This window comes from Pteronotus mesoamericanus, unplaced genomic scaffold (assembly GCF_021234165.1).
Source record: "Pteronotus mesoamericanus isolate MK-2021 breed Mesoamerican mustached bat unplaced genomic scaffold, CSHL_Meso_final scaffold_232, whole genome shotgun sequence".
Lineage (NCBI taxonomy): Eukaryota > Metazoa > Chordata > Mammalia > Chiroptera > Mormoopidae > Pteronotus > Pteronotus mesoamericanus.
In genome coordinates, this window is record NW_026555311.1 from 2,652,328 (window position 1) to 2,677,538 (window position 25,211).

Below are 25,211 nucleotides of genomic sequence, written 5' to 3' on the forward strand. Positions count from 1 at the left end.
TTTCCCCTGCCCCACCCACCCCCACCTCCCACCCTCAGTCCTTCCCCACTTTGGCTTTGTCCATGGATCCTTTATACATATTCCTTGATTTGACCCTTCCCCTTCTTTTCCCCATTACCCTCCCCCTTCCCTCTCATTACTGTTGGTTTCTTTTTTCTTTCAATGTTGCTGGTTATATTTTCCTTGCTTGTTTGTTTTGTTGATTAGGTGCCACTTATAGGTGAGATCATATGGTATTTGTCTTTCACCCTCTGCCTTATTTCACTTAGCATAATGCTCTCCGGTTCCATCCATGCTGTTGTGAAGGGGAGGAGCTCCTTCTTTCTTTCTGCTGTGTAGTATTCCATTGTGTAAATGTACCACAGTTTTTTTATCCACTCATTTACTGATGGGCACTTAGGCTGTTTCCAGCACTTGGCTATTGTAAATTACGCTGCTATGAACATTGGGGTGCATAGGTTCTTTTGAATTGGTGTTTTGGGATTCTTAGGGTGTAATCCCAGCAGTGGAATGGCTGGGTCAAAAGGCAGTTCCATTTTTACTTTTCTGAGGAAATTCCAAACTGTTTTCCACAGTGGCTGCACCAGTCTGCATTCCCACCAACAGTGTATTAGGGTTCCCTTTTCTCCACACATAACCTCTCCAGCACTTGTTTGTTTTGTTTTTGATGGCCATTCTGACTGGTGTGAAGTGGTATCTCATTGTGTTTTTTTTTCCTTGTCTGTTATTTATTTATTTGATTATTCCATTTTTTTCTCCCCTTTTATTCTCCTCTGCCCTGCGCCCCCCTCCCACTAGCATTCCGCCTCCCACCACCTTAGTTCATGTCCATGGGTCATACATAAAAGTTATTTCACTTCTCCATTTCCTATACTATTATTAACCTCTTCCTGTCTATTTTGTACTTACTATTTATGTTTCTTATTTCTTGTACCTTTTCCCCCATTCTCCCTCTTGCCCCTCCCCTCTGATCTCCATTTCTGTGATTCTGTTCCTGTCTAGTTGTTTGCTTAGTTTGTTTTTGTTTTTTAGGTTCAGTTGATAGTTGTGAGTTTGTTGTCATTATACTGTTCATAGTTTCTGATCCTCTTCTTTTTCTTAGAAAAAGTCCCTTTAACATTTCATATAATAAGGGCTTGGTGATGATGAACTCGTTTAACTTTACCTTATCTGGGAAGCACTTTCTCTGCCCTTCCATTTTAAATGATAGATTTGCTGAATAGATTAATCTTGGATGTAGGGCCTCGCCTTCCATGACTTTGACTACTTCTTTCCAGCCCGTTCTTGCCTGCACGGTTTCTTTTGAGAAATCAGCTTATAGTCTTATGGGAACTCCTTTGTAGGTAATTGTCTCCTTTTCTCTTGCTGCTTTTAGGATTCTATCCTTCTCTTTAATCTTGGGTAATGCAATTATGATGTGCTTTGGTGTGTTCCTTCTTGGGTCCAACTTCTTTGGACTCTCAGAGCTTCCTGGATCTCCTGGAAGTCTATTTCCTTGGCCAGATTAGGGAAGTTCTCCTTCATTATTTTTTCAAATAAGTTTTCAGTTTCTTGCTCCTCCTCTTCACCTTCTGGCACCCCTAGGATTCACATGTTGGAACATTTAAAATTGTCCCAGAAGTTCCTAAGCCTCACTTCATGTTTCTGACTTCTTGTTTCTTTATTCTGTTCTGATTGGTTATTTCTTCCTTCTCCTCCCAATCCTTGATGTGAGCCCCTGTTTCCTTCCCTTTACTGTTGTTTCCCTGTAAATTTTTCTTTATTTCACGTTTCATAACCCTCACTTTTTCCTCCATTTTGCAACCATATTCAACCAATTCTGTGAGCATCGTTATGACCAGTGTTTTGAACTCCGCATCTGATAGGTTGGCTACCTCTTCATCTCTTAGTGCTGTTTTTGGAGATTTGATATGTTATTTCATTTGGGTCATATTTCTTTGTCTCAGCATGTCTGTTTCGATGGGAGGGGCAGAACCTTAGCTATTCGCAAGGGTCGGGCAACCCAGATTGCTGTGTTGTGACACTGTCTGTTGGGGAGGGGTCTGAGAGGGAAGAGTGCCACTTGCTTGGCTTTCTACCAGCTTTCAGTCACTTCTCCCACTACCCACAAGAAAATTGGGCCCTTCTGGTGCTGATTCCCAGGGGAGTGGGTTTGGTTACATTCTATACAACCCTGTGGGTCTCTCCAGTGAACTCTCCTGTGAGGCTGGGAGTTTCTCCTGCCGCTGCAACCCCCACAGGATTTTACAACCAGAGGTTTTGAAGCTTGCTTTTTCCACTCTGGAACCCTGGATTGCTCGGTCTCTGTTGTTCCCCATCTGTTCCTCGCAGTTTATCAGCATGAAATGTGGGACCTCCTGGTCTGCTAGCTGCCGCTTCATGCACCCAGTCCTTCAGCTGTTGCCTTGCCACGCGTCCTTTCCTCCCCAGCTGTCCATCTCCACCCCTCCTACCAGTCTGGATGACTGTTTCTTCTTTAGTCCCTTGGTTGTTGTATTTCATACAGTTCAATTTTCTGGCAGTCTGGTTATTTTTTGTTTTTAAATTTGTCGTCATCCTTCTTTTGGTTGTGTGAGGAGGCAGAGTGTATCTATGTCTCCATCTTGGCTGGAAGTCTGTCATTGTGATTTTAATTTGCATTTCTCTGATGGCTAGTGATCATCAACATCTGTTCATATGTCTCTGGGCCCTGTGTATGTCCTTCTTGGAGTAGTGTCTGTTTAGGTCGTTTGCCCATTTCTTAATTGGATTGTTTGCTTTTTGGAGTAGAGTCATGTGAGTTCTTTATATAATTTGGAGATCAAACCCCTGTCCGAGGTATCATTGGCAAATATATTTTCCCATATGGTTGGTTCCCTTTTCATTTTGCTGATTTTTTTTAGCCACACAGAAGGGTTTTCTATGTACATCATCATGTCATTCTTATTTTGATGAAGTCCCATTCGTTTATTCCTTCCTTTATGTCCCTTGCTCTAGGGGACATGTCTGAAAATATTGCTGTGTGGAATATCTGGGAATTTCCTACCTATGCTCTCCTCTTGGACTTTTATGGTGTCACGACTTACATTTTTTAATCCATCTTGAGTTTATTTTTGTGTATGGTGTAAACTGGTGGTCAAGTTTCAATTTTTTTTTGCATGTAGCTGTCCAGCTCTCCCAACACCATTTGTTGAAGAGGCTATTATTACTCCATTCTATGCTTCTGCCCCCTTTGTCAAATATTAATTGACCATAGAGACATGAGTTTATTTCTGGGCTCCCTATTCTGTTCCATTGATCTATGTGTCTGTTCTTATACCAGTACCAGACTGTTTCAATTACAGTGGCCTTGTAATATGGTTTGATGTCAGATATTGTGATCCCTCCTACTTTGTTCTTTCTCAAAATTGCTGCAGCTATTCGAGGTCATTTATGGTCCCATATAAATTTTTGAAATCTTTGTTCTATATCTGTGAAATATATCATTGGTGTTATTAATAAGGATTGCCTTACATCTATAAATTGCTTTGGGTAGTATGGACATTTTGACGATGTTAATTCTTCCAGCCCATGTCACGGTATATGCCTACATTTATTTATGTCTTCTTTAATTTCTTTCTTCATTGTTGTATAGTTTTCTGCATACAGGCCTTTTACCTCCTTGGTTAAGTGTATTCCTAGGCACTTTGTTTTTCTTGTTGCTAGAACAAATGGGATTTTTTTCCTGATTTCTTCTGATATTTCATTGTTGGTGTACAAAAATGCCTTCAATTTCTGAATATTGATTTTGTATACTGCTGTTTTGCCAAATTCACTTATTAGGTTGAGTAGTCTTTTGGTGGAGTCTATGGAGTTTTCTATGTACATTATCATGTCATCTGCAAACAATGATAGTTTTACTTTCTCCTTTCCAATTTGTATACCTTTTATTTTATTTTTTTCTTGTCTGATCTTTGTGGTTAGGACTTCCAATAATATGTTGAATAGAAGTGGTAAAAGTGGACATCCTTGTCTTATTTGCAGTCTTAGTGGGAAAGCTTTTAGTTGTTACCCATTGAGTATGATATCGGCTGTAGGTCTTTCATATATGGCCTTTATTATGTTGAAGTATGCGCCCTTTACTCCCTCTTTACTGAGTGTTTTTACCATAAATGGATGCTGTACCTTATCAAATGCTTTTTCTGCATCTATTGATACAATCATGTGGTTTTTGTTTTTCCCTTTGCTTATGTGAAGTATTACACTTACTGATTTGCAAATATTGAACCATCCTTGCATCCCTGGGGTGAATCCCACTTGATCATGAATCCCACTTTTTAATATATTGCTGAATGCGGTTTGCCAATATTTTTTTGAGGATTTTAGCATCTATATTCATCAGCGATATTGGCCTGTAGTTTTCCTTCTTTGTTGTGTTTTTATCTGGTTTTGGGGTTAGGATGATGCTGGCCTCATAAAAAAAGTTTGGGAGTCTTCCCTCTTCTTGGATTTTTTGGAATAGTCTGAGAAGGACAAGGGTTAGCTCCTCCTTAAATGTTTTGTAAAATTCTCCTGTGAAACCATCTGGTCCAGGGCTTTTGTGTGCTGGGAGTTTTTTGATTACTGCATCAATTTCCCCAGCTCTTATCTGTCTGTTCAGGCTTTCTGCCTCTTCCTCATTCAGTGTTGGAAGGTTATATTTTTCTAGAAATTTGTCCATTTCATCAAGGTTTTCAAAGCTGTTAGCATATGATTGTTCATAGTAATTTCTTACAATCTTTTGTATTTCTGTGATATCAGTTGTATTTTCTCCTCTTTCATTTCTGATATTATTTATTTGGGTCCTCTTCCTTTTTTTCTTGATGAGTGTGCTTAAAGGCTTGTTGATCTTGTTTATCTTTTCAAAGAACCAGCTTTTGGATTTGTTGATCCTTTGAATTGTTGTTCTTTTAGTCTATGTCATTCAACTCCACTCCGATCTTTATTATTCCCTTCCTTCTACTCTCTTCGGGCTTTGTTTGTTGCTGGTTCTCCAGTTCTTGAAGATGTAGGATTAGGTCTATTATTTGAAATATTTCTATCATTTTTAGGTAAGCCTGCATTGCTATGAACTTCCCTCTAAGGACTGTCTTCGCTGTGTGCCATATGTTTTGGACTGTTGTGTGTGCATTTTCATTTGTTTCCAGAAAATTTTTTATTTCTTCTTTGATCTCATTATTGACCCCTTCATTGTTTAATAGCATGCTATTCAGTCTCCATGAGTTTGAATGTTTTTGAGTTTTTTCCTTTAAGTTGATTTCTAGTTTCAAGCCATCATGATCCAAGAAGATGCTTGTTATGACTTCAATTTTCTTGAATTTGTTGAGGTTTGTTTTGTGTCCTATCATGTGGTCTATCTTTGAAAATGTTCCATATGCATTTGAAAAGAATGTGTATTTTGCTTCTTTGGGATGAAAGGTTCTATTTAAGTCAGTTAAGTCTGTTTGATCTAATGTATCCTTCACTTCTACAATATCCTTGCTGATATTTTGTTTGGAAGATCTATCCATTTTTGACAGTGGGGTGTTAAAATCCCCTGGAATAGGTATGTTGCTGTCTAATTTTTCTAGAAGTCCTCCAAGATTTTCCTTACATATTTGGGTGTTCCTATGTTGGGTACATATAGGTTTGCACTGTTGATGTGTTCGTGATGGATTGTTCCTTTGAGTAGTATGAAGTGTTCTTCTGGGTCTCTCTGTATGGCCTTTGTTTTGAAATCTATTTTGTCTGGTATAATTATTGCTACCCCTGCTTTTTTTCCTCCTGCTCATTTGCTTGGAATATTTTTTTCCATCCCTAAACTTTCAGTCTGTGTAGTTTGTTCTGAGGTGGGTCTCTTGTAGGCAGCATGTGTGGATCATGTTTTCTTATCTATTCAGTTCTCCTATGTCTTTTGATAGGAGCATCAATGCATTTATGTTTAAAGTTATTATTGATAGATATTTGTTCATTTGTTCCCTTTGTACCTGTGTTCCTCCCTTTCACACTCTTTTTCTTGATCTTAAAGCAGTCCCGTTAGCATATCCTGCAGTGCTGTTTTGGTGAAGGAGTATTCTTTTAGCTTTCTTTTGTCTGGGAAACTCCTTATTTCACCTTCCATTTTAATGGACAGCCTTGCTGGGTAGAGCAGTCGTAGTTGCAGGCCTTTGCTTTTTATTACTTGGAATATTTTTTGCCATTCTCTTCTGTCTTGTAGTGTTTCTGTTGAGCAGTGAGCTGCTAGCCATATTAGTTCTCCCTTATATATTACCACCTGTTTCTCCCTTGCTGCCTTTAGGATTCTCTATTTGTCATTGACATTCGCCATTTTAATGATGATGTGTCTTGAACCGGGACTCATTGGGTTCCTCTGGAATGGGACCCTCTGTGCTTCCTGGATCCGTGTGACTTTTTCTTTCCTCCAATTAGGGAAGTTTTCCATCATTACCTTTTCAAACAGTGTCTTTATCCCTTGCTCCTCCTCTTCTTCTGGTATTCCTACTACACAGCTATTATTATGTTTCAGGTTGTGCTGCATTTCCCTAAATGCCTCTTCATTCTCTTTGAGTCTTTTCATTTTATTGTTCTTTCTGGGGGCTTTCTTCTACCTTGTCCTTCAGCTCACTGATTCAATCCTCTGCTTCATCTAGCCTGATTTGGATTCCTTCTATTGTGGTTTTAAACTCAGAAATTGTATTCTTCATTTCCTTTTGTCTCTTATTGATAGTTTCTATGTTCTTTTTCATGCTGATATAGTTTGTAGTATGTTCCTCATAGTTCCCTATAGCTTTTTGTAATTCTCTCTGAAATCACTGAGCTCATTGAGCTTCCTTAGAACCATTGTTTTGAACTCAATATCTGATAGTTTACTTACCTCTATTTCATTTAGTTCTCTTTCTGGGGATTCCTCCTCTCCCTTCGACTTGGGGGGGAGGGTGTGTTTCTTTGTCTTCCCATTATTTGTGAGACTCTTCTTTTGTGCTTCTGCTTCTGAAATTGTTCTGTCTTGATTTCCTGAATTTGTGTTGTGAAGTTCTTTGGTAGGAGACTGCTCTTTTTTCTTTCTGGATTGGCCTCTGATGATGTCAGATGTTGACCCTGTCTGACCTTAGGCGGTGTGTTCATGACTTCCAGGAATCTACTGTCTGTGGCTGTCTTCTTCTGCCGTTAATCTAGTCACTCTGCACTCAGCAGCCTGGCTTAGGCACCACAGGTTGGAGCAGAGTCCCTCCTGGGGGCGAGGCTATTGAGTCCTCTCATGCTGTTGCTGCTCAGGGAAGTGGTCTGCCTGAGCCAGATGGCTGCTGCCATATGAGGGATGACTCAGCACTGGGGTCTCGCCAGCTACTCTCTCAGTTCTCTCCCCAAAGCCTCCGTCTCCAGTCTTCCTCATATGTCTCTTGACCACTCTACACCCCCTTTTGCCAGGAATCTACTATCTGTGGCTGCCACACTATACTCAACAGTCAGGCTTAAGCACCACCAGGCCCGGGCAACGTCCCTCCTGGGGACGGGGCTACTGTGTCCTCTCAGGCTGCTGCCACTCGGGGAGTGGACTGCCTGAGCTAGATGGCTGCTTCCATATGGGGGATGACTCAGCACCAGGATCCCACTGACTGCTCTTTCAGTCCTCTCCCCAAAGCCTATGTCTTCAGTGTCTCCTCAGGTGTCTCTAGACCTATCTGTGCCCCCTTTAGCCAGCAATCTCCTATCTGTGACTGCCACTCTGTACTCACCTGTCAGGCTTGTGCACCACCGGGCCAGGGCAGAGCCTCCTGGGTGCCCCTAGATATTTTTTTTAAATGCAATTGTATATGGTATTGTTTTCTTAGTTTCCCTTTTTGATAATTCATTATTGGTGCATAAAAATGCCATTGATTTCTGGCACATTTTATATTTTGAAATCTATAAGAGGGAGGCACATTCAATTTTTTTATTTCCTGATAAAGCTTTTATTTTCCTTTTTATTTTCCATTACCGGTCCCAATAGGACAATTTATTTCAGTAAGTCATGTAATCATTAACTTAGACCACTTTCTTTCTATATTTAAAAAAGTTTTAAGAGTGAAACTATAACTGTTATTTAATCTTTCATTCAGCAAACATGTAGTATCTGTGTTTCATTTACTACCTTTATCGATTGCCTGTCACAGAGTAGATATTAATAAATATTTTTTTCGATGAATAAATAAATCAGAAAGTAAATTCAGGATTTTTCTATGACATTTTGAAATTTTGAGGTAAAGTTCAGGTATAAACATGAAGTTTATTCCACAAGGGCTGAGTCAGAGCTGAGTGTTACTGTAGCCATTTCAGATTTGACTCAGTGTTTATCCACAGTGTTCTCTTGAGATTCTGGATTCTGTAACATCAGACTGACCCTGTGATGCAGCATTTTATTCCATCTGATCAAAGAAGTAAAAGTGGCTCCTTGTTTCAAGAGAGGAATACTGGGCTGTGTCACCATGTCTGTGGCAAGCTGGGTGCTCACCAGCATTTCTAGGGTTTCCAATACTTCCAGGCCCTGCTGGTGAGACAGGCAGGACAGGCTGCCAGGAGTGAATTGTGAGCTCATCTTTGATCCTGACAGCCTAGCTTCAGAGAGATAGTTTGTGAGAGGAGTCAATGTGTGCTACTCGGGCTATCTCCAGCATGTGGAGATGCTGAAGAGGGCCCAACACAGCCTAAATCTTGTGTGAAGAATTGTAGGTGGTCTACGCTTACCAAGGGGTCCCCAGTTTTATTCCCTAATTGTAAAGTTACTCTCAGTGGCCCTGTTTGCCCCAGGAACCCACCTGAGAAAGAGCTGGCCAGCTTGGAGTTGGGGTCCATCCACTGCCCGCCAACCACGATGGTGTCAGGTTCCTAAGTCAGTATTTAGGTTATTATAAAGTTTGAGGGGTTAATGTATCAATGAGTTCTTTAGGATAACATGAACAATTTGACAAATGGCAACTAGACATTCCAGGTATCCTTTTAGAAAGTTATCAGTAAACCCCAAAAGTTTAAAAAGGGACACAGATAAAGGATGTGAGTGCTTTGGTTAATAGTATCAGTGCCAGCAGCAAGTGACTCAGTAATGAAGAGTATGCAAGCATCTGTCAACCTAGCTGTTGAGAGGACAGGTAGTGTTTCTAGTGAACAGGTTATTTTAGTCCATTTAGAAGGAACCAAGAAGGCTGAGGAGGATCTACTTAGAAGAATAATTAATTCTGACTAAATTTTTCAGAATTGGTGCCTTCCCTGAAAACAGGTGGTTGAGAATAATAAAAAATAAAAGCAGAAAGTCATTCTCAATACAGTCAATGGTTCTTTGTAAACTAATGTTGGTAAGAAATATCAGTTTTCAAATAAATACCATAGAGGAAAACTTAAGCATTTACAGAGTTTTAAATTTTTGTTAATTATTAGCCAATAGTGTTCAACAAATGCTCTTAGTGTCCTTTATGCTTTTGCACAGGAGAAATTTTTTCAGGTTTCAGTTCTCACTGGGGTAAATCATAAGCTAGCACCGAGTGCTTATGGAAAATTAAATATGGTAGAAACAGGGCAAGGTGACTACTGTAAAACTTGAGGTAAGCTGCTTTCATCACTGAACAATTTTATTTAGCTGAGACATAATGGGCAAAAACTGAATTTCAGGCAAGTACAATGTAATTCAAGCAGTCATTGATAGACAGAAAGTACATTCCTAACAAGACCACTAAAGAAGGCCACCTGGGGACTTGTGGAAGCAGGAATGGTAGTGTTTGTACTGTTCATATGTATCAGAGGCCAAGCCTGGCCCGTGGTACCAAGCAACCATCTATAGAAGGGGAAAATTGATAAATCGGACTTCATCAAAATTAAAACCTTTTGCTCTGTGAAAGAACCTGTAAAAGGATGAAAAAAAAAAGACAAGCTACACATTGGGAGCATTATATTTACACCTCCCATATCCAAAACAGGACTGTCCACAATATATAAAGAACTCCCAGAACTCAACAAAGTTACCAAAATCCAATTAGAAAATTGGCTAAAGACGTGAACAGACATTTCACCAAAGAGGATGCCAATGAAAAATAAGCATATGAAAATAGGTTCAACGTTATTAGGAATTAGAGAAAAGCAAATTAAAACCATTGTGAGATATCTCTACTTACCTATTGGACTGGCTAAAATGAAAAATAGTAAGAACGCCAGGTGATGGTGGGGTTGCAAGAAGCTGCCCATCCTTGGGGACTTTGCTAGGAATGCCTGTTCCTGCATACCCCTGGGATCCTCGGGCACAAATGTGGTGAATTGCTCTTGGAATCTCTCTGAGCTTCTCTCGCTGAGGCTATGTCTGGGTAGACAAGGCAGACTCTTGAGTCCTTTGACTCACTAGTGCTGGGATAGAAACAGCCAATCAAAGGGCCGTAGCTGCTGAAGGCTCTCAAGTCCCTGACGTAGATTCCTCTGAAAACATTTTTTGTAAAATCAAACTCTTGGTGAGTGAGAGTGTGCTTCTAACACAGGAAGCTAATTGCTTCATATATTTTTAGGAAATCAGGGCTTTCATGGTGTTAGGTCCTTGCAGGTTAGCACCTTCCTAAAGCTGACGTGTATACAGTCTATATACAGAGCTCTGTTTATAGGGACATGCTTCTCTTATGTTTAGGTCTTTGCACTGGAGGGACTCTTGTGTTTACTATGCTGCCCATTTCCTCTGATGGCAGAATGGTTAAGCCTTTGATAAACTCAACCAATTTCTCATTTCTCCCTCTGGTTCTGCCTCACAGCCTTGCTCAGGAGAGCAAAGTGGCTTCTGTGGGACCCGCTTCATAACTGTCACTAGTGGTTCGCCCCTTGTACACTTCCTTTCCTTGTGCCTGTAGAGACCATCCTGTCTGCTTACTTGCCACAGGTGCCCCACAAGACCATCTGGATCCCAGGAGTGGCATGGACATTTTTTGTGCAATTTTCCCTTCCTCTTCCACAAATGGCTTTGACCTTCCTGCAGTGTGACATGTAGATGGTCCCATTGTGGAATGGCAGGAAAGCTGCCGTGCTGGTACCAGTAGTTCTGGATGATGCCTTCAGTTGGCCTGTGGACAAGTGCCTTAGTCTTGCTGGTACTGTCACCTGCTCTGGAAAATAAGTGGGATGATGGTGATGAGTCTCTAAAATTTAAATGATGTGTTAATGTGTAAGGTGTTTAGTAAGATCCTGGCTCACTGTAAAAAAGCAGTGCTTCTTCCTTTCCCATCCTACATTTTGTGATTCTGTTCCTCTCTCAATATAAAGTATAGGGTCTGATGGCCTCTCCCTGTTTGTCTTCACAGGGGACCTTTCAGGGGGGAGGGCGAGAGGCTCACAAGACTTGTGAGATTTGGATGAGAGAGGGCTGAGCCTGCCGGGACCCTTTCATTATCCCTACCATTCTAGGTAGAAATAATGAAAGATGCTGTTGACATCCCTCTTCTCCCTCTTCCCAGCCCTTCCCATCAAGGAACAGACACAACATCCAGTTAAATACGCTTTCTGGCACAGTGGAGAAGCACCATCACGGAAGTAGCTGTTTCATATTTATGTGTACTTCTCAAGAGCTATCTTCCCAAGAGTGTTTTTTATTTCCTTTTTGTGTGTGTGTGTGTGTGTGTGTGTGACAAAAGGAGATGGGAATATCTGAATCCCAGAAAACAGTTACACTTTCTTGTTTAAAGAAGTTTTAGCAGTTGATTATAGCAATTTGCCTGAAACTGGCCTATTTAAATTTTCTGGACTGGTGAGCAAGGCTGACTGCTGGTGGGGTCTCTCAATGGTTGGCGGGGGGAGCCCTGGGTAGGCACTGCCCGCTGCGTCCTGATCATGTTGGGACTCTGGGAAGGGATGACCAGCGGCAGGAGAAATTACAGACCTTCCTCTGTTAACCTACACAGCAAAGTCTCCAGCATTTTGAAATTTTAGAAACTTCTATTGGAATGCTCATTTTTAAGATCTTCAGTTTGAACCCGAGGACTCTGTGTGGGGAGTAGTTTTCCTTTAACATCAGCAGCTTTTCACGTTGTCTGTGGGTAGATGGAGGTTCTCGCTTGCTGTGCTGCGGTTTAGAATAGACTGGACTCCAGACAGGCTATTTTCTTTAAAGCCTCTTGCAATTAAAGTTTTTGACACACCAAAGTGAAAAGCTACAGGGGACATTTAATTTTTTTTTTTTTTTTGACTAGATAAAGTATTAAGTTATGGTATCCAGGAACTTATTGGCTAGAATTACAGTTTTAACATGTTGCATTTTAAAAATATTTTTTATGTGTTTTAAGGATTTTTGGTCATTTATGTATACATAAAAGCCCAGTCATGTGAATATGTAGTTCCTGAGAATTTTCCCCCTTCATACTAAGAATAAGAATAAGCCTTGTTTGTTTTATAACCCTAGTGCAGGTTTTATGCTTGTCCTGATTACCATAAAATATTCTCGTGGAACATAAATCTCTAAAGTTTACATTGGAAATATGATAGACTAATGCGCAATGAATACAACAGTACAGATAGTAACGAAGGGGAGCATAGTCACTGTGAAGTGATGTGAACAAGAAGGCCAAGCTCCGGAAAGACTTGTGGCCCTCTGGTGAGTTTGCTCTCACTCCTAAAAGTGCTGAGCGGCCTTCGACAGGCGCCAGGCAGGAGGTCATGCCGTCCCCTCAGTGACAGATCAGAGGGCTGACTGCGTGTGGGGGGAGGATGGGTGGTTGGGACTGGAGAGCCAGGGAGAGAACAGCTGTTTGGGTCATGCACAGAGAGCTATTGGCATCGGCGTCAATGACAGGATGAAAGAGGAGCAGATGGATGACTTTCATCAGGATTTGTGACACTTCTGTAACCTGTCTTTGGCCTTACCTCTCTGGAGGATGCATTGCCGTAGACCCTTCCAGCTTCTAACTGCACACAGCTTGCTAGCACATAAGCAAGGCTGCTTTCATGCGTCTTCCTGCCCAGCTTGGAGGCCAGAGCATATTTGCATGCTCCTTAGTGTCGATTACACGTTTGAAAATGTACTAGATGCTGGCAAGTACTCATTGGGTTATTATAACTGCTTCAAGCTTCTTGAAACATTTCACTTTCTGTGTATGTGATTTTTTTCAATTATAGTAGAATGTTGTGTGTTATTAATATTTTATCGATGAGAAAAGTGAGATCCTGAGAAATCAGCTGCCCTTGTGGGACCCCCTGGCTTGTGCTCAGGAGGTGGGAGGTTGGGAAGAAAGGGCCCTGGTCTGCTTGCCCCCACTCCCTTGGAGAGGCAGGTACTTACCCAGATATCACAGTGTCTCTCTGCACAAAAGAGAAGCCTGTGCAGAGCTGACGGTTGTGCTTCCAGCAGCAGAGCAAAAGGGAGAATGCCTGTAAGGGTGTCCCCTGAGCCTTATAAAGCCATCGATGTAGGAAAGAAATGCCATGAGGGTTCCTGATGGCCATAAAATTCCAAACATGGAAACGATTGCTTTGTTATAGGAAACATTTGTTCCAGCATTAAATAATAAAGTAACTCCTGACACCAGAATGGAAACCATCACCGTTAAGCCGGTCTGTTTACTCTGAATTGATCCTGTTTTGGCTGGGGCTCATACGCTAACGGTGGGGCACTCTTTGCTGCCTGGAGAATACAGGGCTCTGGGTTTTCCTGTCCTAGCCAGGGTGCAGGTCTGGTGGCTCTGCCCAAACCTCACTGGGCTGAGTTTGCCAGAATGAGGCTGAGATGGAAAAATGGGGGAGCCATGGTGTCACCTTCACGCTTGCATTCGTGGGGCTGGCTTTCCTTTCACTTTTCTCAGACTCAAGCTTTACTCTGAAACTCTGGTCTACAGTGTAAGTAAGAAAAAGAATTCCATTTGAGGAGGGAAATAAGAATTATCTTTTCCGTCTCAGAGTATGATTGAACCATTTACTGGTGGTTTTACTTGACTTGACTTTTCATTTTGAATTTATGACTTGTCTGTAACTCTGTCCTTTTTTTTTTTTGTAATAGAACACATGACAACTTTATTTCTACTGCTGGAATTTAAAGTCTTATGAAATTTTTTTGAGGGTAACATAAATTATACTTTTCATAAGTGGAAAATGCTTCAAAAGATCACTTTAATTTTCCCCTCACTGAGGTTACCATTGATTTTATTCATTTACTTTTCTGTTATACCTTCAGATTACTAAAATGAAAAAGGAGCCCCGGCTGGTGTGGCTCAGTTGGTTGGGCCTCATCCTGCAAACTGAAAAGTTGCAGGTTCAATTCCTGGTCAGGGCACATGCCTGGGTTGCAGATTCAGCCCCCAGTGGGGGTGTGTATGGAAGGCAGCCAATTGATGTTTCTCTCCCTTTTTTTCTCTCCTCCCCCTCTCTGTAAAATAAATAAAAAAAAATGAAAATGAAAAGGGAGTTAAATGAGTTTCTTGAGTATTCAAGCATGGAAAATATGCTCTTTGGAATTTTATATGGAGGATAATCAAGCATGGATCCTGTGGTTTACACCTAGCAGTTACTTTTCAAGGAACAAAATTCTGTAGATGTGTCATGGGTGGGGATGAGCTGTACCTCTCTCATTGATGACCATCTTTTAGCTCCGGGTTGAGAAAATACTAATTAACCTGCTGGAAACTACGGGCTATTCTTTGTAGGATGATAGATGATAAATGAAACCTTGCTTAGAGATGTGACATGGAACGGTAGGTCTTCTTTAGTAGCCTTTCCACCTTGAATTTCCAAAGTCTTATCCTGAAGACTGTGTTTGCTACAGATTCAAGGTGAGGAGAAGAGAGGACGTGTAGCCAGTTGATCTTTCAGCCTGAGCTGACGCAAAGTGAAGGAAGAACCAGGTGATATCATGGCATTGGGTGTAGGTCAACCTTGGAGAGAAACCAGGGCGGCATTCTGGGTGGACGGAATTGTGTGAGAAACCAGCCAGCTTCTGTCTGTCTATCTATGCACTATCTATTATCTATCTATATCTTATTTATCTATCTATGTCTACCTATTGTTTACCTATCACCTATCTATATGTCATCTATTAATCATCTGTTCTTTATATCAGTCATCTGTTATTTACCTGTCTTCTAACCATAGCTATCATCTCTCTCTCTCTTGGCTATCTGTGCTATATTAGCACAAAAACCTCATAGGTTGCTTCAGAACAATGGGCATAAGCGCTTCTACTAGAAAGATTGCTTCTATAATTTGTAGTGAGTCTGATAATCTGTTGGATCTCTGACCACCAGATGCTAAAGTGGTTCCAGAGTTAAAAATGTCTGGACTTTCTCCCTGAGAGAGACTGTGTGTAGCAAGGGCATGTTTGGCCCTGATGCTCAGGGACCTGAGTAAACCTGGCCCCTTGTCACAGATGCTAGATCTTTTTGGAGAACACACAAATCAAACTGTTATATTATATATTTTAATAATGGAATTGTTAATCAATTTTCCCCTCTGCCCTTTACCTCACGGTCCCTAAGAGTGAGACAATCTCCTTAGGTTTGCTGTGAGTTCAAATGCAGCTTCTGTCCAGCCATTTATTTGAAGTCACTAAGACACTTGTGTCTGCTGCTCACTCGTGTGACTAAACCCATCAACGTGCAGTCCTGATTTGTGAAACAGCGGGAGTCAGGACTCGGTCTGGAGGACACTGGCCCATGAAGGCATCACAACCTGGTTTTGAGGATGAGAGTCACGCGTGTATTTTTGTAGCCAGAATAAACTATTGGTAGCCACTGAGGCCTCCTAGGGAGAGCAGCGCTGGACTTGTGCAAAATTCTGTGCAGCAGGAGTCCTGATGTTGGGCTGTGGTTGCGCTGGGCCGGGCTTGGGAGGGTGACAGCAGGCAGCAGGACCGGTTTCTAGCAGATTCTAAGTGTGATGTCAATGGGGAAAGCGTTGGATTTGGACAAACTTTGTTTTCTTTTTAGATCTGGAGCTCTGAACGAGAAACATAAGTATTGTTGTGCCACAGTTTCTTACCCGTAAACTCAGTTGTTACAAGGATTGAAAGAGACTATTTAGGACCTGTAGGGCAGGCCACAGTGAAAACGTCCCCTTTAACAGGGGTTATGATTTCTTGGGGAAAGTGCTTATTTTTCTTTATGCTTACAATCTTAAAAATTGGAGTTTTTCAAAGTAAGAATTCAAAGACAGAGTTCAAAATGAGTTTGCTGTGAACCCCCCTTATACTTAAATGTTCATCTGAGAGATTTTTGAAACTCGAGCTGCGTTTCGGGTGTACCAGAAGAGATGCCGTGAGTTGACAAGTGCTGAATGGCCAGTGGAACTGGCTGGGAATGAGTACCCTGGTAAACAGGAGAGGTCTGCCTAGGGCACAGGGAGCTTCTGAGGAGGCCAGTATGTGCTAGTTGATGGTTGGCCCTACTGATATGATACACTCTTGCTACCATGTTCCTTTTCCTGGTCCCTGCTTTTGTTTCATTCAAGTGTTAGAAAAGCTGACTTGGTTTTAAATTTGTAAAATGCTGAGCTGGAGCCAAAGTGGATTAAGGGGGGAGTACAATTAGCATGGAAACGAGCTTCCTGATAGTTTTGTTATTTCCAAAGACTGGTCAGGGGAGAACATGTGGTGAAGGACAGTGAATCTGCTGGGGAGGCGGGGGCAGCTGCCTTCTGAAGGGTCCCCAGGGGGGCTGAGAGGATGGACCTCCTGGGAGGCTGTTCCTGCTTTGCTGTTCAAGAGTAGAAAGTGTCTCTTTCTGCAGATTATTTATCATGTTTTCTCAAAGCTAGATGTTTTCCACTTTCTTTCGATGTTACACAAAAAGCAGCCAGTTAGAGCAGAGATTTTCAATCATTTTCATCTCATGGCATACACAAACTAATTACTAAAATTTTGTGGCACACCAAAAAATATATTTTTGCTGATTCACAAAAGAAATAGGTATAATTTTGACGACCATTGTTATGTGGGCTGTTGTCATCTTTTTTTAAAAAAGTTGACAGTCTAAGGGGAAAAAAGGTCAGTGCCCCGACTAAATAGTCAGGTATCGCCTGTTTTAAAAATTCTTGCCTCACACCAGTTGAAAATTGCTGGATTAGAGAAAAGTATGAAGAGGCGGAGGGAAAGGCGTGAGGGCAGCTCAGCCAGTGTCTCCATGTACTTGCTTACTTCCTTGTCCTGATCAGCCACAAAGCTATTGCAGAGTGTGCACATGCATGTGGGTATTTAGGATGTTGATATTTTGGATGTTTTTAAAAATATATAATATTTGATTGGCCTTTCCAAAAGGGACTGACCAGCCCCAGCACTGAATGGCGAATGGGTACAGGTGCAGACCGTGGCGGACCTGGGATGGGGGCCACGTTTCACTTTAGTCTGATCGGCCAACTGATGGTGGCCGCCCCCATAGGTGGGGAATAAAAAATGCTCGAGAACAGAACTTGTTTTCTATATCTTTGTTATTTATGATTCTGTGTTTAAAAATGAGTTGTGTGTTTCATGGGGTAGGCAACACTCTACAGTGAGCTGTGAGTTACGTGTCATACTTTAAACACGGAGGGCATTTTATGGTCTGATCAAGTTTGGTGAGCATGTCTCATTAGAAAAAGCAAATTTACCAATTCGTGTATGACCCTTAATAACTTATCATTTGCTTGCTATATTTTTATTCAAACAGAAGTTTTTGGCTCTTCTGGGCATGACAGTTTGATCAAAATACTAGGAAAAAAATTAGCAGATTCTAAAAAATTCAAGGGAAAAATCAGTCTTCTGCATGCATTAGCACTTATATTTGGAAAGGCTGTTACATGCCATGAAGGGTATTTTGTCCCATGCACTCAGCACTTAGGAAGACTGTCAGCGTGGTGATGATGGCTCCTGCTCTTCTCTATGTGAAACTCTGGCTATAACATTTTAATTCTTGTTTTACTGATAAGTATCTTTTTCACATATTTTGGATTTCCATAAGTCTCATGTTCTTTAGCTTTGTTTTATTTAATATTCCATTTGGTCTAAGTCACTTATTTCCAAAAATACTCTAGCAGTTCAAAGTCCTTGGGATCGACACGCCTGATTAGAAAAAAATCTTATTAATGGAAGAAGGTGATAATCAGTAACAGTTTTGGGCAGCTGTGACTGGCGCGGACCTGCACAATCTGTGGTTGATTAGGTTAATGAGAGCCGTGCAGACTGGGGAGGTTTCCGGCTCTGGCAGATGTGAATAAGATTGCAAGACTCTAATTCTGGGTCCCATCAGAGTCGAAATCTTGAGGAGGGCTGGGCAAGCATTTTTGTTTGTTTGCGGGCAAGGAGAAAAGTCAAGGCGAATGACGAAAGTGTTTTCTTTTTAAATTATTAATTTTAAAGCAAACAGAAAACACAGTTGTGCTTATATGTCTCCTTAGACTATATTGAGTGGTCAGCTCTACCCTTGGGAACCATTCTGAATCTTTCTTTCCTTCTCTTATAGGTGACATCACACAAAAAGGATATGAAAAGAAGAGGTCAAAATTAATTGGTGCCTACCTGCCCCAGCCTCCAAGTATGTAAACTTTGATGATCTGTCATCTAGTTTAAAGAGTTAGCTGCAACATGCACGAGAAAGAACTGAGCGCAGATCATTCTTTAGCCACTGATTTGCACAAAGATCATGCTCCTGACATGACACTTGCCATTTTAAGTTTTTCATATGACCGCATGTATATTTTGTTAATATAGAATATACACATGGTATTTTACAAGTGTGCCTAATATATTTAATAAATATTTCATCTATAGAGGGCAGTAATACAGTCGATTACTTCAAAATGCGTATTAAATTAATCCAATTGAAGTCTTTGGGGGTCAGGCCAAATCTAGAAACCTAGAAAATGATGTAATATCCTGCCTGGGATTATGAAATCATAAAGGTTGGTTTTGCTTTGAAATGTGATTGCAAAACACTATGGATTCTTCCTAAAAAGTACAAAATCTGTTTCACTCGATGTCCAGGTTTGTAGAATCTCTTTGCACTTGAGCCAGTTTCTGTCCATTTCAAGAAACAGAAAATGATGCCAGGCAGGAGCTCTCCCACCTCCATTCAAATGAAGCTCAGTTTGGTTTGAGGGTGACCTTGAGGTGGCTAGGCTTTGGGAATGACATAAAGCTAATGCAGGTAATGCTGTACTCAAGGAGGAAGGATACTGCCTGAACACTACAGTTTTCACTGTTAATACAATTTTTTACAGTGGCTCAGATGCTTCTGCTAGAGAAGGGTTAAGCAGCTGCATGTTACAGACCGATCCCCAGCTCTGTCCCTCCTGATTTTCAGGCTGTGATACACCCAGTAATGCTCTGTTAGCATGATTAGGAGCATCTCCTGGAGCTTATATTCCAAGAAACTTTGTGTGTTTAGTTTCTGCTGTGATTGTAGCTTTGGTTCGATTTTGTATACTTTCTTTCTTTACTTGATTCTTTTTTTTCTTTTTATTGAATTTATTGGGGTGACACTGATTTAAAAAATTATATGGTTTCAGGTGTACGATTCCACGACACTTCATTTTTACACTGTATTTTATGTTCACCATCCCAAGTCAAGTCTGTCCCCACTACATCTTCCTCCACTCTTTCCTTGATGCTTAAGAGAGTTAACATAAAGATGGGCCTGTTGTATAGCCTGACTTAGCTGATTGGCTGGATTTCCTGTTGACTGGCTTTTAAAAGGAAGAATCCCTGTTCTAGCTGAGTGAATTAAAAACAAAAATTGGGTTTTTGCTTGGCTAATGCCCACATGTGAAAGGCTTTAGGAGCATATGTGGGCAGATGAGTGGACAGTGGTCTCCCCCTCTCCTCTTTCTCTCGCCCTCCAGCAGCACTGCCTGGCAACGGCCATCTTCATGGCCCATGATTGCAAGTCCCTTTCAGTAGGCAGCCCTCTGCGTCTTGGAGGAAGGCTGGCAGGCTGACTGTAGGCTTTTGACATTGTGGGGTTCTCATATCTGTGCCTTACCAAACAAGAGTGAAACAGAAGCAGTTCCCAGAAGATGGTTCTCCAGCTGCGGTGCCCAGAGCGTGGCTGACTGTGTGGGCTGGGCGCTCAGGGTGGCACCCATGTTGCGTGGTCCCTTTGCATGGGGTCGGCAGCTCTGCTCAGCGCTGTAACAAATTTAAAAAAAACTAAAGTTTGAATTAATTAGTTTTTTTTCGACTTGTTACAGCAGCGAACGGAGCTGCGGTGGCCCGGTGTAGACTGCAGCACAGTGAAGGCGCCCCGAGGAGAACACCACACTCCGGCCACATCGGGGTGTGTGACATCAGAGAAGCCGCTGGCAGGGAGCGGGTGGCCAGCACCGCGGGAAACCGGCCTCTGTTTTACTTTCGTTTCGGTGAGCGCACTTTTCTGAGAGAGAGACCTCATGGCAGGGAAACATTTGAAATGGTCATCACCCAGCGCCACTCTAAACAGAAGTGCAGGGCTTAGTGTCGGGGGGGACACTAAGGGGTCCCATGTCTGAGCCCTCGATCTCCAGATGAGGTCACATGAGTTTTTTGGTGGCCATGGTGCTCCTTGGTCAGAGTTGTAATAGGCCCTGAAACCATGACTCAGGGCCAATTCTGAGGGTTTTCTATTAGGACAGAATATGTTGTTTCAACAACCCTATTTTCCCAGTTGGGACACTGCTTACAAAACACTTGAGAAAGAAGAATGCGTGTCAAATTCTAACTCTTTTTAAAATTGGTGGTCTTCTGCTAACCTTTGTCTCATAGCCAAACACCTCAGTGAAGGAAGAACTAATAGGTCCTGGCCTCTGAGACCTACCGCGGAGAGTGAGAGCACAGCCCTTCACATCCCTAGCGCCAAAGGACAGTGTTATGGGGCTTCATAGAAAAATGAAACCGATTAGTTGCAAAGTTTATTCTTAGAGGAAATGATCCTCAGAGGTCAAAATTATGTTAGTGCGTAATATTTTGAATACAGGAAGCCCGGAAATGTGAGTTCAGTTCACCTTTTAGTAGACTAAAAAAAAAATAAGCATTTGTAAGTTTTTGGCTTATATTCAGGGTTTTGCCTCAAATAAAAGGCATTGTTTGAAAATCATACACAAATAGTAAAGAAAGAAAATTTAATGTTGTAATTGGCTCCCAAGATCTCTAAACAGGCACCCAACCTGGTCACCACAATGTGGTTTCTTTTGGTCCCGTCTGAGCCACTTGCTGAGAGATACAATAGATGTGCTTGTGGGAAGAATGGAGGGTTGGTGAGGGGGTGGAGCAGTTGAGCATCGGCTGTGAGGTTCTTCTCACAATTACGCAGGTCTCACCCACCTGATTGAAATGTGAGGCAGAGAGAGCCTGCCTGGGGACACTGCTCTGTGGATCTCGTGGGCCACCCCATTCCCACTAGGAAGGAGATGGCCTGGTTCAGGATTTCAGGATAAGTAACTGGGGGCCCAGCAAGTTTTGCATTTTTACTGATAATCTTTGTTTTTGAGAATTTGCCCTGGGTGAACAGTCACTCACACAGAACTTTGTCTCTGGGAAGCAGTGAGGAGAGCGAATGGTTCTAAATCAGGGAATTCTTTCATGCTCAGTCTTAGAAATAATTCTTTTGCTTTTGGATCTTTGTGCAAAACATCATGTTTTCTGTTTCAGTTGCCCTTACCCTGTGACACTCTTTCCTAGAAGAGGTTTATGTTTTGATTAACTTTTTAACATAATTTTTATTTATCAGAGAAAATTCTAAGATTTCTCCAGAAAGTATTCTAAAACAATTTCCATATTGTTGTTTGGGGCACACGATTATGAATTAGAACAGCTTGTACAAGCGTTCAGCAAAAATCAGTAGCCGAAGTCAGAGCTACCAAGCCCGTCCCAGGGAAGGTGCTCGGGGAGCAGGTTGTTTCCTGGTTTTCTCCCTGCTCAGAAGTGAGTGACTGTCATAGAATAGCTGTGTGACTTGGGCTCTCCTGGAAGACACAGTGCATCAGTGGGCACAATGCTGAATGCTTACCTAAATCTCGAAGAGGAAAGCTAAGCCAGAATCTGGAAAGAAAAACGAAAATGATATATTTAATGAAGGAAAGGGTCAGAAAGAATATATTGGAAATCATTTTCAAAAAGATAATATTATTTTGACCCTCACTGGTGTGGCTCAGTGGGTTGGACATCATTCCACAAACCAAAATGTTGCTGGTATGGTGCCCGGTCATAGGTTGTGGACCAGGTCCCCAGTTGGGGGCGTGTGAGAGGCAACAAATCAATGTTTCTCTCACACATCAATGTTTCTCTCCCTGTCTTTCTCCCTCTCTTCCCCTCTCTCTGAAAATAAATAAAATCTTTTAAAATAGAATATTATTTAGGATAACTCACTCTTTTGGTATGAGTCCTCTTACAGTTTTTGGCTATGTAGTGTCTTTCTCAAAATCATTTTTTATTCTCTAAATCTGATACAACTTGTGAAAAGAGAAATTAACTTCCACTCTTTTCAGAAATATCTTCACATAGTGACAACTTTTGTGACTGAATCTTCACTGTTTTCAGGACAGGACCCTGGTGCTATGAAGTAGTAAAATTCCAGAGTTACAGCAAACAGTGAAATTTTTTCCCCAAACATAGTCCCTCTTTCTTATTCCATGTGTATTAGCTAGATTAAGCTTTCTACATGACTGTCTGTCAAATGCCTCTCAGTGGTGAGTGATTTATGTAGATTTAGTCTTCCTTAGGCCCAGCTTGAGTTTTCTTCAACAGCCAGATGGCTTTGTCCCTAGTTACAAGGATTTGCTATGACCAAATAGTTGTGACAATCTTGGTGACATGGTTAAGGTGACTGGAGGGTAAGTCTCTCTCACTCTCCTACCCACCCCCTGCCCCGGGAATCAGCAGTGGGATCCTCGGGAGCAGCCTCAGAGAAGGGAGAGCCCGGTCAGGGTAGATTTGTCTGCCATGGTTTCCACTGGAGATGACAGATGGCCCTGCATGGAGTGGAGGCTCGGGTGTGTCGCAGGGCCTTGCACATGGTGGCCTGGCCTTTTTTCAGCTCTTTGAGGCTTCATGCTCCTCTGAAGTTCATGTGAGCCATTCTCCCTCCGCTTACACCTGCATCGTTTAACCCTCAGTTCAGGTGTAACCCTCGCTCCTACACGGATTCCTTCATGGTCCCTCAGGTTAGGACAGGCCTTCCAGTCCCAATCTTCATGACATCCCACTTCTGAAATACTTATAATATTGTAGGTGGATGGTTGTGCCTGAATATTTGGTGATTCCACCCCATTCCAACCAGCAGTGGGAAGTGGGACTCTCATCTCTTTTCCACAGCAGTGGGCATTCAGCAGGCATTTGTTGAAGGATGAACTGGGTAGATGAACCTGGAACTATGTCTGCACCTGACAGACCAGCTGCTGGAGCTCAGGCCCCCTGCACAACTGTGGGTCGTGGGAGTTAGTTGCTTGAGTAATCCCCCCACCGCATGTCCCCTGGTGAGCAGCGAGGTAAGTGTGCTCACCTGAAGGAACGAGGGAACACGGAGAGCTGGTCCAAGGGGTTAGATGCCAAGTGTTAGTCTGGCGATGTCCCAAACACATCAGCAAATGGACCTTTACAGCCTCAGGCAGCTCTTTTCCAAAATCACTGTTTTATCTTGATTTCTCATTTGGATCAATTTAAATGGCAAACGGTACATCAAATGCTGATCACCGTTTCCGTATGTGAAAGGGTAAAGGATAATATGATTTTGGACCTGTGTACATTCAATCAGCTGAATTTTATTTTCTTAACTAATTTTGAAGTTCAACTTGAGAGATCCTGATGTACAGTGCTGTTACTGAGGATCCCCTGTCCTTTGTAACCCTGTTCCTCTGAGGGGACCTGCGGGAGCTGCCTCCAACCCCAGCCACGGGATCTCTAGCTGGGCTGTGAGGAGGAAGTGGCCTGTCATTGGCAAATTCAGTGTTTGTGAATTTTACACTTTGGTCACATATGACATGAAGAATTTTCTCTCACTTTGTCTTTAAGGGTATAAACCGGGGACATGTGCCATTGTGTTCTGTATTCTACAAAAAGTGAAGCTGGCTGCATTGCTGCCTTCCCGAATCATAGACGGTGCATCTGACTCTTCACATTAAATTAACAGCACTGAGTTTCTCTGGTGCAGGGTGCACAGTTTGGCCTATATTTTCATTCTGCCACCTGGTCCACAATCTCCCTGGGCACAGGCATATTATTTGCTCATCATGACCTGGGCATTGAGTCACATGGCCTGTCCTGAAGGTGGGGGTGGGGTTTGGTCTAGGAGTTACTCTGTGCCATTTGTTCTTGGTGGTTGGGGTGTAGGATACAAGGTTAAGTCCCAGGGCAGGAGAGATGCAAGTATTTAAATTGGTGTTGCCTGTCTTTGACTTAGCATGAATTTTTCCCAGATTGAATTCCTACCAGAAATGAACTTTTACCAGTTTAAAAGTAAACTTTCTGTATCCCAGGTACACAATGGTCTGAATTTTGACACACAATTTGCTGCTCTCAGTGGGCTAAGAAATATTCTTATTTCATCACAGGCATCTGTGGTTCGATCATGTAAATGTCCTGTTCTTTTTAGTGACATTTAACCAGTCAGTGTCCTTGCCCCCAGTGTCAGTACTTAAAGGGAGCATATCTAGGCTGTTCCTGTGTGAGGCCTCTGGAGTTGGGGGCTAGCGTCCACTGTTCAGTGAGAATGGTGCCCGCTTTAGGAATTGGCTCAGATCCACAGGCTGTAAGAAAGATGCAGAAACTTGACACCTTGACCCTGATCACAGATACTCGTTTCCTTCTGAACTTACCCTCCCTGACAAGAGAAGACTGAGTGTTGAGAGTAGAATCAGGCACAAACACACTCATGACATATGGAGGGCTCTTGTCAAATGTTCTCAAGTTCCAGGTCTTCTACACATTTCCAAGTCATGAGTCGATGATCAAATTAATATGTTTTAATAGAAAAGTGGTTGGCAAATTTGTACTGGTTTATGGCAAAGATTTATGTTAATGAAGGACAAGATGGAAACTACAATGACAGTAATGAAGAGTTAGGCTAGTGTGATTTGGGTCCAGGTTACATATAATAAAATTTCTGTCTACTTTGCGGTGTTGTCATCTGTGCCAACACAAAGCCAATAGTGAATTCTTACCTGCACGCACAGTAGTTATAGTGTTTATGTCTGACAAAGTCGTTGATTTCACCTGGTTTAGAAGTAAGTGCTGCTGAGGAAGAGTGTAATCAGGTACTAAGAGAGAATGGGATAGTTTAGAAATCATTTTTGTACAGACTTGAAATATGGAAAAA

The 25,211-nt window shown here is 42.0% G+C and overlaps 1 protein-coding gene across 2 annotated transcripts in view; it reads left to right on the top strand.

Moving 5' to 3' along the window:
• The window catches only part of DIP2C (disco interacting protein 2 homolog C), a 425,367-nt gene that overhangs the window by 202,310 nt on the left and 197,846 nt on the right, over window positions 1–25,211 (top strand). Inside the window, exons 2-3 of one of the 2 annotated variants that reach the window (XM_054591598.1) lie at window positions 18,390–18,461; window positions 20,116–20,283. In XM_054591598.1, the coding sequence (XP_054447573.1) occupies window positions 18,390–18,461; window positions 20,116–20,283 (240 nt within the window). The remainder of the gene's footprint in view (window positions 1–18,389; window positions 18,462–20,115; window positions 20,284–25,211) is intronic. The other variant, XM_054591599.1, reaches the window with a different exon arrangement.